Source organism: Suillus paluster, assembly GCF_016628075.1.
Source record: "Suillus paluster strain FC165 chromosome Unknown EDB91scaffold_37, whole genome shotgun sequence".
Classification (NCBI taxonomy): Eukaryota; Fungi; Basidiomycota; class Agaricomycetes; order Boletales; family Suillaceae; genus Suillus; species Suillus paluster.
In genome coordinates, this window is record NW_024537597.1 from 141,638 (window position 1) to 154,036 (window position 12,399).

The 12,399-nt window shown below is 49.3% G+C and overlaps 3 protein-coding genes across 3 annotated transcripts; 1 reads left to right on the forward strand and 2 right to left on the reverse strand.

The window, feature by feature from the left end:
* Positions 1 to 99: 99 nt before the first annotated feature.
* Positions 100 to 2,030, forward strand: EDB91DRAFT_495084 (uncharacterized protein). The gene is made up of 2 exons (XM_041327463.1): positions 100 to 401; positions 455 to 2,030. Exons 1-2 carry the CDS (start codon positions 201 to 203, stop codon positions 1,805 to 1,807), a joined length of 1,554 nt encoding a protein of 517 aa, XP_041175785.1. The 5' UTR covers positions 100 to 200; the 3' UTR covers positions 1,808 to 2,030.
* Positions 2,031 to 3,243: 1,213 nt separating this feature from the next.
* Positions 3,244 to 3,612, reverse strand: EDB91DRAFT_495045 (uncharacterized protein). Its single transcript, XM_041327462.1, has 2 exons — positions 3,607 to 3,612; positions 3,244 to 3,551 (listed from the first exon to the last, which is right to left on the reverse strand). The coding sequence occupies exon 2, from the start codon at positions 3,498 to 3,500 to the stop codon at positions 3,285 to 3,287; it is 216 nt and encodes a 71-aa protein (XP_041175786.1). The 5' UTR covers positions 3,501 to 3,551; positions 3,607 to 3,612; the 3' UTR covers positions 3,244 to 3,284.
* Positions 3,613 to 3,627: 15 nt separating this feature from the next.
* On the reverse strand, positions 3,628 to 5,416 carry EDB91DRAFT_1055395 (carbohydrate-binding module family 21 protein; the record flags this gene model as incomplete). Its single annotated transcript, XM_041313913.1, has 2 exons — positions 3,628 to 3,868; positions 3,921 to 5,416. The coding sequence occupies 2 exons, from the start codon at positions 5,414 to 5,416 to the stop codon at positions 3,628 to 3,630; spliced, it is 1,737 nt and encodes a 578-aa protein (XP_041175787.1).
* Between the last annotated feature and the right edge of the window lie 6,983 nt (positions 5,417 to 12,399).

Below are 12,399 nucleotides of genomic sequence, written 5' to 3' on the forward strand. Positions count from 1 at the left end.
TTAGTCACCGATTCGTTTAAACTTCACTCGCTTCCCACTAGCTCTTGGCTTCTCTCTTGCTCTCTAAACATCAGTTCACGCCGCTCGTAAGACCATTAACTGATAACCATTTACTCTTTCTTTTCTTAGACAACACGATCATACAAAGGCTCGAGCTACTCTATATTTGCTCTCTCTGTTTGTCATTCCCAATATTTGCCATGCACCCCGCCTTCCAAAACCTCGAAGTCATACACACAGTTAGTTCATACACCCAACACGGTTCGCTTCCTGCATTTGCATCCACATGCCGCGCGTTCGAGAGCCCAGCACTTAATGTCCTTTGGAGGTATTTGCAGTCCGTGGAGCCCCTCGTCAAATGTTTACCAAGTGACTTGTTTGGCATTGATCACGGATGTGTGGTAGGTGTCCCGATTTTATATGACTGGTGACTGGGCTGAGTTCGCTTGCGCAGGTATTGCAGAAACCTCTTGAGGGCAAGATGTGGGATACTCTTTCCAAATACACGTCCCGCGTACACTCGATCACACAATCCGGCCATCTGAAGGGTATTGAGCACCTCAGCTTGCTAATGCTGTCTTGTCCTCTGGCGTCTGCATCTTTGTTTCCGAACCTTCACGAAATAACATGGCGTGCCGATGGAACCCAATGCGCTGCAGAGTTCTTACGGATGGCTTTTGTACCCACCTTATTGGTCTTGGACCTGCAGATTTTGTCAGCTTCTTCCGCTTTTCTCTCGGTTCTCTCGTCTCTTGGCACCTTGTGTCCTCGCCTCCAGGACATAGTCGTTAAAGTTCCACATCCAACCGACCACTTGTTCCGTAAAAGTTCGCCCTTCATCACACTACCCATATCCCAGCTCCACCATCTCCGTACCTTGCGGGTATGGGACCTAGGAAACCGAGGCATCGAGCACGTTATGCAGCTGCGAGCTCTGCAATCACTGTGGTTGGACTTAAGAGCATCATCAACTTGGGATGCCCGGCCTCACTTGCAATTCCCTGGCTTTGATGATTTGCATTTGTTGGGTTTTTTTGCACGTACATTCGAGTGCGTCTCGAACTTCTTGAGTTCACTTCAGGTCGTCAGAAGCAAAGGAATCAGCATCTGCCTCTCCCACAAGGCCTCCGCAAATGGATCCACCGTTATGATGCTATCCCAGCTCTTCACCATCCTCCGAGAGAGATGCGAGAACGACAAACTTGAATCCTTCGTTCTCTTTGTTAATTCGACGAAGGTGTTCAAGCAGGTACGCACAGAACCGGGTATCTTCACGCCACTGCACGCATACTCCAACTTAACCCGGTTGGATATCGAGAAGTGCTGTGACATGTCCATGTCTGACGAGGAGCTTTGTCAACTGGTGGGAACCTGGCCTAAACTCCGAGTGCTCAAAATTAGCTGCCATGTCGCCATAAATGACACCACGGTCCCTACATTCCATGGGTTAATCAGTTTACTTCGGCTCTGCCCCGCTCTGACTTCACTTGCTCTTGTCATCGATACCACTAAGCTGGAAGGCATAGATCTCAAATGCCCCGGTGGTGAACGCTGCAATGAACAACTCAAATCCCTCGCCCTCGGGAATTCATCCATCGAATCGCCAGTAAACGTAGCTCTCATCCTCAGTGGCCTCTTCCCCTGCCTGACGCAGGTCAATCTTGATTGTTGGGATACGGCCCCAATGAATTCGTTGCCCCAGAAGAAGTCAGACATGGAGCGATGGGAATTAACCAATAGCATCCTTGGTGGCTTTAGCCTTGTGAGGCAGCGGGGCATTAAAGCATGTCGTTGTTCTGACCTCTAGGTTACGCTTGAGTCGTCACCTACACATTTTGATAACACGCGAATGTACACATGGTAGGCTCCGGATGCTCCCTATACTGCATGTCCACCGATAGCACCTCCAAAGCCCTCAAAATCATGCATTCCATGTCCCTGAAAAGTGCACCTTGGGCACCCATAAGTTAATGACACAGTAGCGCCCCGGAAGCCGGGTCTGGAGAAGTGATTCAAATATTCACCATTAGGTAATCTTTGGAGAGTTCCGCTCGCAACGTCCATCATCATCCATTGTCGTATGGATAATGGTCTGGTGCCAGTACCATAGAGGTCAACTGTATGTATGACAATCAAGGGATATATTCCTTGTCAAATGTGGTGCGTAGTGACAACGGCTACATGTACAGTAAGCTGAATAAAAAAAAGTTGGCAGTGGCGAGGGGTTGGTAAAATAAAAATACGACCAAGAAACGAGGAAGTGGATTGCATCTGCCAGAAAGATTCACGTCTGCATGTGCGACCAACTAAGCGTGTATTCCGGCATTACATACATTGCCTTCTCAACTTTCTGTGCCCATAGATCTTCCTCGCGCTTCAAGAATTGGGTGTACTGGCAAACGCGGTTCTGCGCTGCGGCATAGCTGAAATATACCGTATCAATGCTGTGGTGGGTGGAGGCGATCCTGGTCATTTTCTTCCAAATCGTCTCCGTCGAGCGCCATCTTACACACAGAGTCACTGCTTTTCCGGCGGCTAAGCGTACCAAAAATGACCGCAACTCTTGTTTGCGCCCAGTATTTTCTACGTTTGCACAGTTGTTGGGGTTACCTATGCCTTCCACAAATACCGGAACTGGTGCTGATGTGGTTGGTAATGGCATCATGGGGTGCTGATATTCGACTTGGGTCACGGTGTTACAACTTGGATGAGTCATGCAACATCGAGTTATTAGGAATTTTGATCGAAATAATGCGGTATTTCAATGTTGGGGGATGATCAGGAGCTTGATCTGAATGCTGACGGGCAACAGAGATTGAGAGGGGGGCACAAAAAGAACACACCAGGATCGAGTTCAGGGAGCCAGAAGAGAGGGAAAAATGGGAAGAGACTTGTGAGCAAGTTACCAAATACGACCGTCACTCGTTGAAATTAATGACAAGTTGAACTGAACATCGAGAACACATTCCTGAGGTCATACTCAGAATGCAGACATTCAATTACCCGACAGAGATGAAATCGATTACTTCATTCCCAGTCATAGAAGAAGTCCTTACGAAGCAATCTCAAGCTCGGATACCAGCTGGTGGTTCCAGGACGAGCTGATGTGCTCCTCGTAAAGATTCCAGTTGCCACTCGGATGGAGATGATCATAGTCGAAGTTGACCTGTAGTATTGAACCTAAAACTCACTCCACCATAGCGGAAACGACCACTCGGTGCTTACGTTTTGTCGATATGTACAAGCTCATGAGCTCACCCAGCATGGAACGGTGACTTCATCCATCAATATATCAAAAGTACCACGAAGTCAGAAATGCATTCTAGAGTGTTCATAGTGGGCGATAGCATGAGATAGCTGAAAAATAAACAACGTAGATGCCTGTACAATGCGAGAAAGTCATATGCGAGGGAACGAGAAAGTGCCATAATACAAGTGATATCGCCGCCAAAAAAAAAATAGCCAAAGTGCGATTCATGAAATGTCATCGCGGACGTCATGAACTGCAGCGTGAAAAGCCGTGCCTTTCGTCTATGAGTTGAGCATAAATTCTGTAAATGTGTGAGTGTGATGCTAGCTGACCGCGAGGAATGAATTTACAATTACCAGGTCACTGGCGCGGGGCGATCACAACTCGGACGCAAGCATTGGTGTCCCGCGTGGAGTAGTCGAGCCACTGTTAGAAGAAATGATGCTATCCAAGCTGCAGGAGCGGGGTCCGTTGAAGGTGGGATAGCGCAAGGGAGAAGAAAGATTGTAAGGAGGTGAGTGAGAGAAGAACGATTCCACATCAGAAGCAGATTGTGAACGGGTGATTGGACCAGAGGAATTGTCCGTCAGTGAGCCAGAGCCTGTGAAGAAGCAGAATCTGCAAGGAGGCGTAAATCTCGGGTTTCAATTGATTCAGAAGTGCGACTTACTGGTTAAGAAATTGGCTATAGCTATCGCTAAGAGACGGCTTGTCATCGGAAACAGTGGGTGTACTGGGCCCCGGAGACGTAAGCGGAGTATTTAGGGAGCTCGAGTCGGACGCTGCAGACGCAGTGGAGCTTGCGCTGTCTACCCGACCCATATTTTGAGCAGTAAATCTGCGAAAGAGGGAAGGTTGTCCTCTCATGGAATCGCTGCTGCGAGTAGAGGACTGCTCTTCCAACGGACTCAAAAAAGCAGGACCTGGAGGGGTTTTACGCGGTGTGCCACCCATTGGTCGATGGAAATAGCCACGACGGTGGTTGCGCTCATGTGCTGCGCGTGACTGGGGAGTTGAAAAGGGGGAGTCAAGGTTTAGAGAATCTGACTGCGCAATGTGCACCTGCTCTCGCTTCTCCAGGTCCCTAGATGACCCTATAGTAATGGATCGAGTATGGCGTGGTGGTATCTTATCAACGCGAGAAGGGGCATGCTTTGACGAAAAGCTGGAGAGCTCTGCAGGGTACGTGGGGGTCCGCGCACCTGGAGAAGAAAGGAGAGGGAAGGTCCCACTTCGAGGTATCTTGAGCGTAGAACCTAGATCATACCTCGCTGACAAAGACGCCTTTGGCGTCAATGTCGGGGAAGAGCGCAGTGAAGGAGACGCCTGAGAAGGACCTATATCCACCCTCGCCGACTCGACTTTGGAACCCGGATCCTCCATGCGAAACTTTGTCGCAGCGGGTGACTTCCGTGCCACAGGTTTCCGGACGAACTTAAGCATGTAGTCGGCACCGCTGTTGTTGTCCCAGATCTGCCTACCTGCGGTAGAATACCGCAAGGCAATAAACATGAATTTCCCCTCGATACGCGACCACATGTCATGCAATTTTATCGAGAACGTGAAGATGTCAAACATGCCACCGTCCACAGATTTCGCATAGTGGGCAGTAACCTCGCTCGTCGTCTGCCACGAATCCAGGGTGAACCGAGCAGCTACCCATTTTTCGTACGCGATGTTGCGCACTCGGACTCTTCCGATGACGGTCTTGTCGTTTTGCGACAAAGTGAGTCCTTGCAAGATCACGTCCGCACCCACTGGCGGGACGGACGGCATGTTGCAAATATGGAGCTCGATCTGTTTCTCGGAGTCGTCCGGTAAACCACGGACGAACGAAGGGAAATCGCTCTCGGTACCGCTGGTATCGGTAGCTGGGTCATGATCTCGCGACACCGCTAGGGGCTTTTGCTTCGCGAGAAACAATTTTACGTGCTCGAGCTTGGCGTCGAAATGTACCGCCTTCGAATGGGTAGGCGTCGTGGGTTCGCTCTGCACAACCCCGCTACCCGTTGGAATTGACAAACTGGGGAGCTTGACATGCTTGAGTGACGGCTTGATGGGCTGGCCAGACTTATTTCGAATGAATAGCGTCTGTGGAGATAGGTTCAAAGTGCCGGACTGAGACTTGACGTGCGGGTTGAAGTGGGGAAGAGAGCTGGTCCGCATTTCCGACGAAAATTGACGAGATTGTGCCTTAAATGGGTTAGGCTTTACACTCCCCACAATGTCTGATGGTGCCTGCATGAAGCGCGCCGTTTCCGCATCAGATACATCACTGAGCTCCGGCGGGCGCTGAACATTCTTTTTGTCCACTTGGCTACGCGTGCGCGGACTCAGTTGGTTCCTGGGCTTGACAGCCGAGGGTGTGGGAGAGGAGGGATGGGACGCGGGTGTTGTGGTAGAATTTTGCCCACGAACTCGTCGAGAGCGCGGTATGACGATATGCGACTCGTCAGAATGTGCGGAAGAGGTGGAAGAGGTGGAGCTGGAGGAATCGTACTGATAAATATCAGTGGTAGGAAAGTGTATCGATGACTGATCAATAGTCGGATCGACGAGGCTTTTATCGTGGTCAAAAGGACTTTCGTCGAGGAGATCCGTCATGGAGGAATCAGACCAGGGAACATGATCTAAGAGTGACATTCGTTCCATGACCTGATGCGAAAGACGCCCTGCATTACTGCCATTCTGCAAAATTGTTGGATCGGTGCTACGCGGAGAGATCTCGCGAGCCATAGAGTTCATGAACAATGGAGGAAACCCCTTATCGATGATTACCAAGGACCTGTCTCAGAAAAGTAAGACTTGTTGCAGTCACATATCGAACACGAATACTTGCCTTGTCAAACGGTTTACGCTGTCCAATCAACTGCGCAGTGATTTATACAGACCGAGACATGGAATGAAAGATGAGGGTTGTTGGTCACCAGAAGAAAATAAAGATCCTTGGACCCCCACAGAAACTGACGTCACACTGGCAGGAGTGATCGGCGTGAAACAAGCGCGAACACAAAGGGCACTGTGGGCGACTTGTTTCTAGTTCAGACTGTATGTTCCATTTTCCAGGTAAGTACGATAACAGGTTTGAGTCAAATATTCAAAAACTGACCTGTGTCACAATGGATAGCCCAAACCCTACGCAGAAAGTCTAGGACGTTAATGAACGTTAGCGTAGCCTGGACCACCTGGTAGTACGCTGGTGACAGAGGAGAGAAGGGCTGAAAACTTCGCATAACTTGTCGCGGTGATACCATTATATATGTTTTTTGAAAATTTGTAAGGGAAGACTACTTAGCCTAACACTCCTTACGAGATTCATACTCACACGTGCGAAAGATAAGCAATTTGTTGTCCACTGTTATCGGCCAATTCATTCGGTCCTAGTAACTCTGTCTGATTCTTTGCGCAGCTGGTTTGCGCCGAAACAATATACATGGATCTCCCAAAACCCTTCCATCTTCGCAAAGAAAGGTAATCTTGAACCAACTTTCTTCTGTGGATCGAGACCTCTTTCATCCGTACGAAGACCTGATGGTTTGTCATGTTGAACCAACCATGGAGTCACAATTGATTGATTGCAGATGCGGCTTTCTAATACTGTGCAGATAGCAACGTTTCACTAGGGCCACCAATCCCAGACGTAATGAAATTAACGCTGGAGGCATCTCTATGTCATGACCAAGATGCTTTTGTCGCGATTGTATCAAGATAAGCTAAAAGTTTCAAACTCCCGAATGGAAATCCTCCCGTGCATAGACTCGGACAGGACAGCATCCTGGTAATTTGAAGTACTTGGTTCAGGATCGATGTAGAGCTTCCGATGGATATGACCATGGACGCCTACGTCACTGGCTATCTAAAATCGTATTTTGATGACCCGTTATAACACTGGGAGGTGAGTAACATCTCTGGTAGACGTTCTAAACAACGCTATCCGCGACCTACGTGGTTTAAGTCAGTCCATTTTATATACTAACTCGGAGTGAAATGACATTTGATGGCAACTTTAGCCGCTGTTCCTCTACCGACTTCCTTGGGAAAGACCTATGAAGGATTTCGTAGCTCACTGCCACCGCGATGTTCTCTGCCAGTTTCGAATGATGACCTCTTTTAACGCCCAATCACGTTACATACGGCGTCTGTGCGCCACAACCCCGGCTCCAATGATCCAATAATACGCGCCCACGGCGTCGGTAAACGGAGCAAAGAAGGAACGGGAGGGGCATTATTAACGCTCGGGATATCTGTCGAGATAAGCAGAGTCGAAACTTGCACCATTTCCCCTCGCTTTAATTTCAAAGGGCTCCTCCGAGTCTCTAAATAACTTACCTTCGATCGCGCTTGCAACCTGGACCCATGTTATCCACGGATTTACCACGCAAAGTTTCAAACCTCCAGCCGAAATTCCACATTGCGCCTCTCGATTTCCTGGAACTGTAAGATCTTCGTTCCATGCGATACAAAATCAAGGGTGAGGTTTCACGTTCAGCATGGGCTCCACAGTACTGATTGGGGAGTCGGAGAACCACTTTGAGGTACAAGTCAAGACGACGAAATATCATCGCGGACTTATGTTGCGATTCATTCAGTACCTGATGCACCATACGAGGACGATTCTCAAGCCTCGTAGATCTGCGGGCACTAGTTAATAGCGGGCGGCTTGTCCGACAGAATCATACGCTAACATTTTGGAAGCGCTTCGAAATACTTCCCGCCGTATAAAACAAAATCAGCCGACTTTCCCTGTTCTGCAGCTGCACCGTTGAATTCAAATGTGGGGCTGCTCCACTCGATTTGTCCGCTGGAAGCTTCTGTATGTGTAAACAACTTTTTCAGTTACGACATCGCGCGTGTTGGGGAAACACATCTATACCCTCGATACCGCAGCTTTTCATGTTTCCTTGTGGAGCAATTACGAAGAGGTTCGCATTTTCCATTTTCTCTCTATATTCTTCCAAAGCGCCCTCACAGAGCAAAGGTCATGCTATCGAAGGCAGTCGCCAGTGCTAGTGCTGGGTCAACCTTGTTCCTGTCGGATTCAAGGGACCCGTCATGGACTGCCTTCGGGAGTTCGGAACATCATATTGCGTTGCATTCGGGATGTTTCCCAACAAATGATTCGCCTGTGAGCGCTTGAGCTTCTAGTCTCATCGATGGGGATCTAACCGGTGCCAAATACCTCTTGCAGTATATCGATGTCCCGGCATGAAGTGAGTTCGTGATCGGTGGAGATGTTTTGATCCATAGTCTTATTATTAGCCTTAGCATCTGCATGGTCCTCAAACTCGACAGTCGATCTCGTCGAGATGAAATCTTATATGGCAATTCTATTGCTTTTTGTCGAACTACTGAAGAATACATTGGGAATGTATGATGAAGTTTCCACTCACCCAAATCCGTTAACTCTTCCTTTGTCGGACCTCATCGCGCTCCAAAGATCCGATTTTCGGCCATATCGCTATTTCACACGGGACCTTCATTGTAGGGTATCATGTCAGAAGAAGAGGCAAGCTCGTTTCCTAACCCTCTACATAACGCTTGTGCGCGAGTGCCGAGGTGTATTATGCAGAAAATTGCAAGTACCTGAACCCCATGTGACATCATCAAACACACCTCTACCCGAACCTTTCTGTGGGTCTGAAGAGTGTCAGGTACGTGCCCTTGAATAGGCATTTTACCGTGCGAGGAATGAAAGGACTGCATACAATCAACAGACCACTTCCTCACGGGGCCCGCCCATCGGTGGCCGGTAGCGACGTGCGACGTATGATGAGAAGTCCGCCCTGAATACATGTCACAAAGGCTTGTTCCTTGTGGTCCGCGCAAACCGCACCAGCGCAACTTGAATGAGAGTTGAGCGTTGTCGTCGCAGTGCTTCCACTAATACGAAGGAACGACTGTCTTGCTTCGATTGGTCTGGCTTGGGGAGACTACGCTTCCACAGTCACGAAGCTCGAAGGCTGATGATGCATACGATGACGTGCTCAGCGTTGGATATCTTAGATCTGGCATTTGGTGAATACCACGAAGATGGCCTGGTTTGTGGGGCGTACAAATTCGAATGACGTCTTGCGATTTAAAGGAAGGTGGGAGATTACCGAGACTGGGACCGGAGGTCTCGTGCAATGTGTCATGTGGAGAGAGAGAGAGAATTTCTATATTTATATACCGCAACAAACAAGGTAAACTGTTAAGACGCGGTGCCCTGTTAGGGCTGTACTGGGGGATGTTGTAACAGGGTAAGGGGTGTAAGTATAGTACGAATAGCCAAGCGGTCCGCGTTTGAGAAGTTTCGGTGCGCGTATAAGTTCGTCCGGTGTCCAGGCTGAGTATAATATGGTACAGTTTCTCTCCTTCCTCCTCCTTCTGTGCTCTTCTCGTCTCCTCCCTCCTTCGTCACCTCCTTTCCCGCCCTCACTCAGGCTTCTATCCCTCTCCTTTCTTCCCAGTCCCCTTCTCGTTCCAGTGCGGCCTTCTTGAATGCGCTGGATTCTTCGATAAATTTCGCTAATGCCTTTATGCCCTTTTCCGTACCCAAGATTTCGTTGAGTATGATGTTGTAGGATACCTCTCTTAAATGGATGCGCTGTCGCGTAAATTGCGGGCAGTCACGTAGGATGTGTTCTCGTGTTTGACGTGGTTCTCCACATGGGCAGAGGGTGGGTTCGGTGGGGACAAATGCGGCATAGTATTCTCCAATGAATCCGTGTCCTGTGCGACATTGTATAAGACGGCCGTATACTTCTCGAGGAGTATGAGTGAAGTGTTGGCGAGGTTTGAGCGTTGGTGGGAGTCGATTTGCGATAGCGAAGCGTCCAGTCTGTGCTGCCACGTCTCTATTCCAACTCTCTGTCCATTTCTGCCGGATCCCTTCCTTGTTTCTTCGGCGCGCATTTGCGTAGGTCGAGTGGGACGTGTCGTTACGTCCAGTGGCTTCTTTGGCGAGCTCGTCAGCACGTTCATTGCCGATGATATGGTGGTGTCCTGGGATCCATGCGATTTGGACATGGTGGAGGGGTGACGTGGTTAGGAAATCTTCGATTGAGCGTCTGATCTGTAACGCAATGTATTGTGAGGGTCCGGGTGCAGCTGCATATGCAGCCTGCACCACAGAGTTGTTATCTACGAAGAAATGTAAATGGGTCACCTGGGAGTCTTGTGCGAAACGAGTAGCTCGTGATATTGCTTGAAGGAGTGCTAGCATCTCTGCATTGTATACCTCTGCCTTAGGACCCATTCCTTCCTGGCCCCAGAAGACTTCTCTTCCTCTATGATAACCGGCCCATCCTGCTCCAGCTCTTTCCTCCTCTCCGACCGATTGTTTCGACCCATCTGAGTACACGAGAAGGTGCGTGTCCTCCATTTGTAGATTCCGAGCGGTTTGTATGTGCGCTTTGGCGGCTTCTTTCTTGCCTCCTCTTTGTTTGTCTGATATCGTTAGGCGGCCGCGGTACGTTTCCGCTGTGTTTGCCCAAGGTGGCAGTGCAAATATGTTGATGCGTTCCACGTCCGGGGATGCTCGTGTTGATAGACGGGTGAGTCTGGTCGACTTTGGTGGTTTACGGCTGCGGGGACGGTATTTGTCGGTAGGAAGAGCGGGTGGGGGATCAGCGAGGTTGAATTGTCGCCACGGTTGGTCAAGCCTCTGTAGAATTGGGTTGAATGAGGGGAGTTTGAGTAATCGAGTGGCGGCATTGTCGTTTGCGTGATCGAGGAAAAGGTTAATGGGGGGGATTGACGCCTCTATTTCTAGGGCCTTTATTGGGGTGGTCCGGAAAGCGGCGCAGACATGTCTGAGGGATTTGTTTTGAATGCGGGTGAGCATATTTGCATGGGTTTTCATGCCCGTCCACCAGACGGGGCTGGCATATGTCATTACACTGCGAACACAAGCCGAGTATACAGTTCTCAGTAGTGATTGCGAGAGACCTCTCACCGTATTTGCAAGCATATGTAGTCCTTGAGCAATATTTTCGGCTTTCCCTGCCAGTTCACATACGTTTCTGCGAAAAGAGAGTTTAGAATCAAAATATATGCCGAGCCATTTGATACAGTCACGGGGGTTGATTGTCACCTGTCCTTCGTCGCTAGGCAGCAAAATAGGCGGTCGATCTGGTGCGTGACGCCATGTGAAATGGATGAGCTCGGATTTGTCGATTTCTGCCATCAGTCCAGCTTTGCAAAGCCAGTTGTTTACAAAAATGAACTCCTCCCGGAGTATTGCGACATTGGTGTCTAACGATGGGGAGGAAACATATAAGTTTCCATCGTCGATGTAGCAGGCCAACGTGGTCGGTGTGGCTTTGTCTGGGCGTGGTTCACGAGCTCGTGCCTTCGTATTGTAGGCTTCGTTTAGTGGGCTCGTGCAGATAATCGAGAGGACCGGTGAGATTGGGGATCCTTGAGGTATACCGTTTTCGACTGGTTCCGATGGTGATAGTACTCCGTCCAGACAGATTGCTGCTTGTCGTTCGCTGAGGAAAGACTTTACCCATTTTATCATAGGGAGTGGGAGGTGCTTATCCCGAAGTATCTGGAGTAGCCATGTATGATTGACGAAGTCGAAATACCCTTTGATGTCGAACGTGATGCACGACGTGACGAGTCCATGGTTGCGGGCTGCTTCAATATCATGAACAAATGAGAGGGCTGCGTCAACTGTGGAGCTCCCTGGGCGGCCTCCGAACTGTGAAGAGGGTACCAGCAGATATTTCGCTGTGTAATATGCTAGTCTACTTGCCTGTACACTTTCGAGGACTTTTCCGAGACATTCCTCCAACTGGATGAGTCTGTAGGCTCTCGGGTTCGAGTAGTCTGGTTTTCGGGGCTTTCGTAGAGCCACTGCAATTGTGCGTCGCCAGGCAATGGGATGGTAACCTACATTTGCACAACGTGAGATCAGTAAGTAGATATATTCTGATGCAGCCTCCCAGGCCCATCGGAGAGCCGTGTAGTTGATTTGGCTGGGTCCAGGAGCTTTTTTGCGATTTGGCCGGTAGATACCATTTTTCACTTTGGCGTATGTTATGGGTTCCCATGGGATGTCATCTGGTAGGTCCTGTTCTAAGTCTGGTGCAGCTAGGTCTAGGTTCGGTGGTGGTTGGAACAGTTCACCTCGTAATGTAGCACATTTTTCCTCATGTGTTATT

What these genes read in the sequence shown, in the direction of transcription:
- EDB91DRAFT_495084 (XM_041327463.1), top strand. Translation starts at nt 201, where the DNA reads ATGCACCCCGCCTTCCAAAACCTCGAAGTCATACACACAGTTAGTTCA. An exon ending in GCATTGATCACGGATGTGTG is followed by an intron (nt 402 to 454) that starts GTAGGTGTCCCG and finishes TCGCTTGCGCAG; the next exon opens with GTATTGCAGAAACCTCTTGA.
- EDB91DRAFT_495045 (XM_041327462.1), bottom strand. Translation starts at nt 3,500, where the DNA reads ATGACGTCCGCGATGACATTTCATGAATCGCACTTTGGCTATTTTTTT.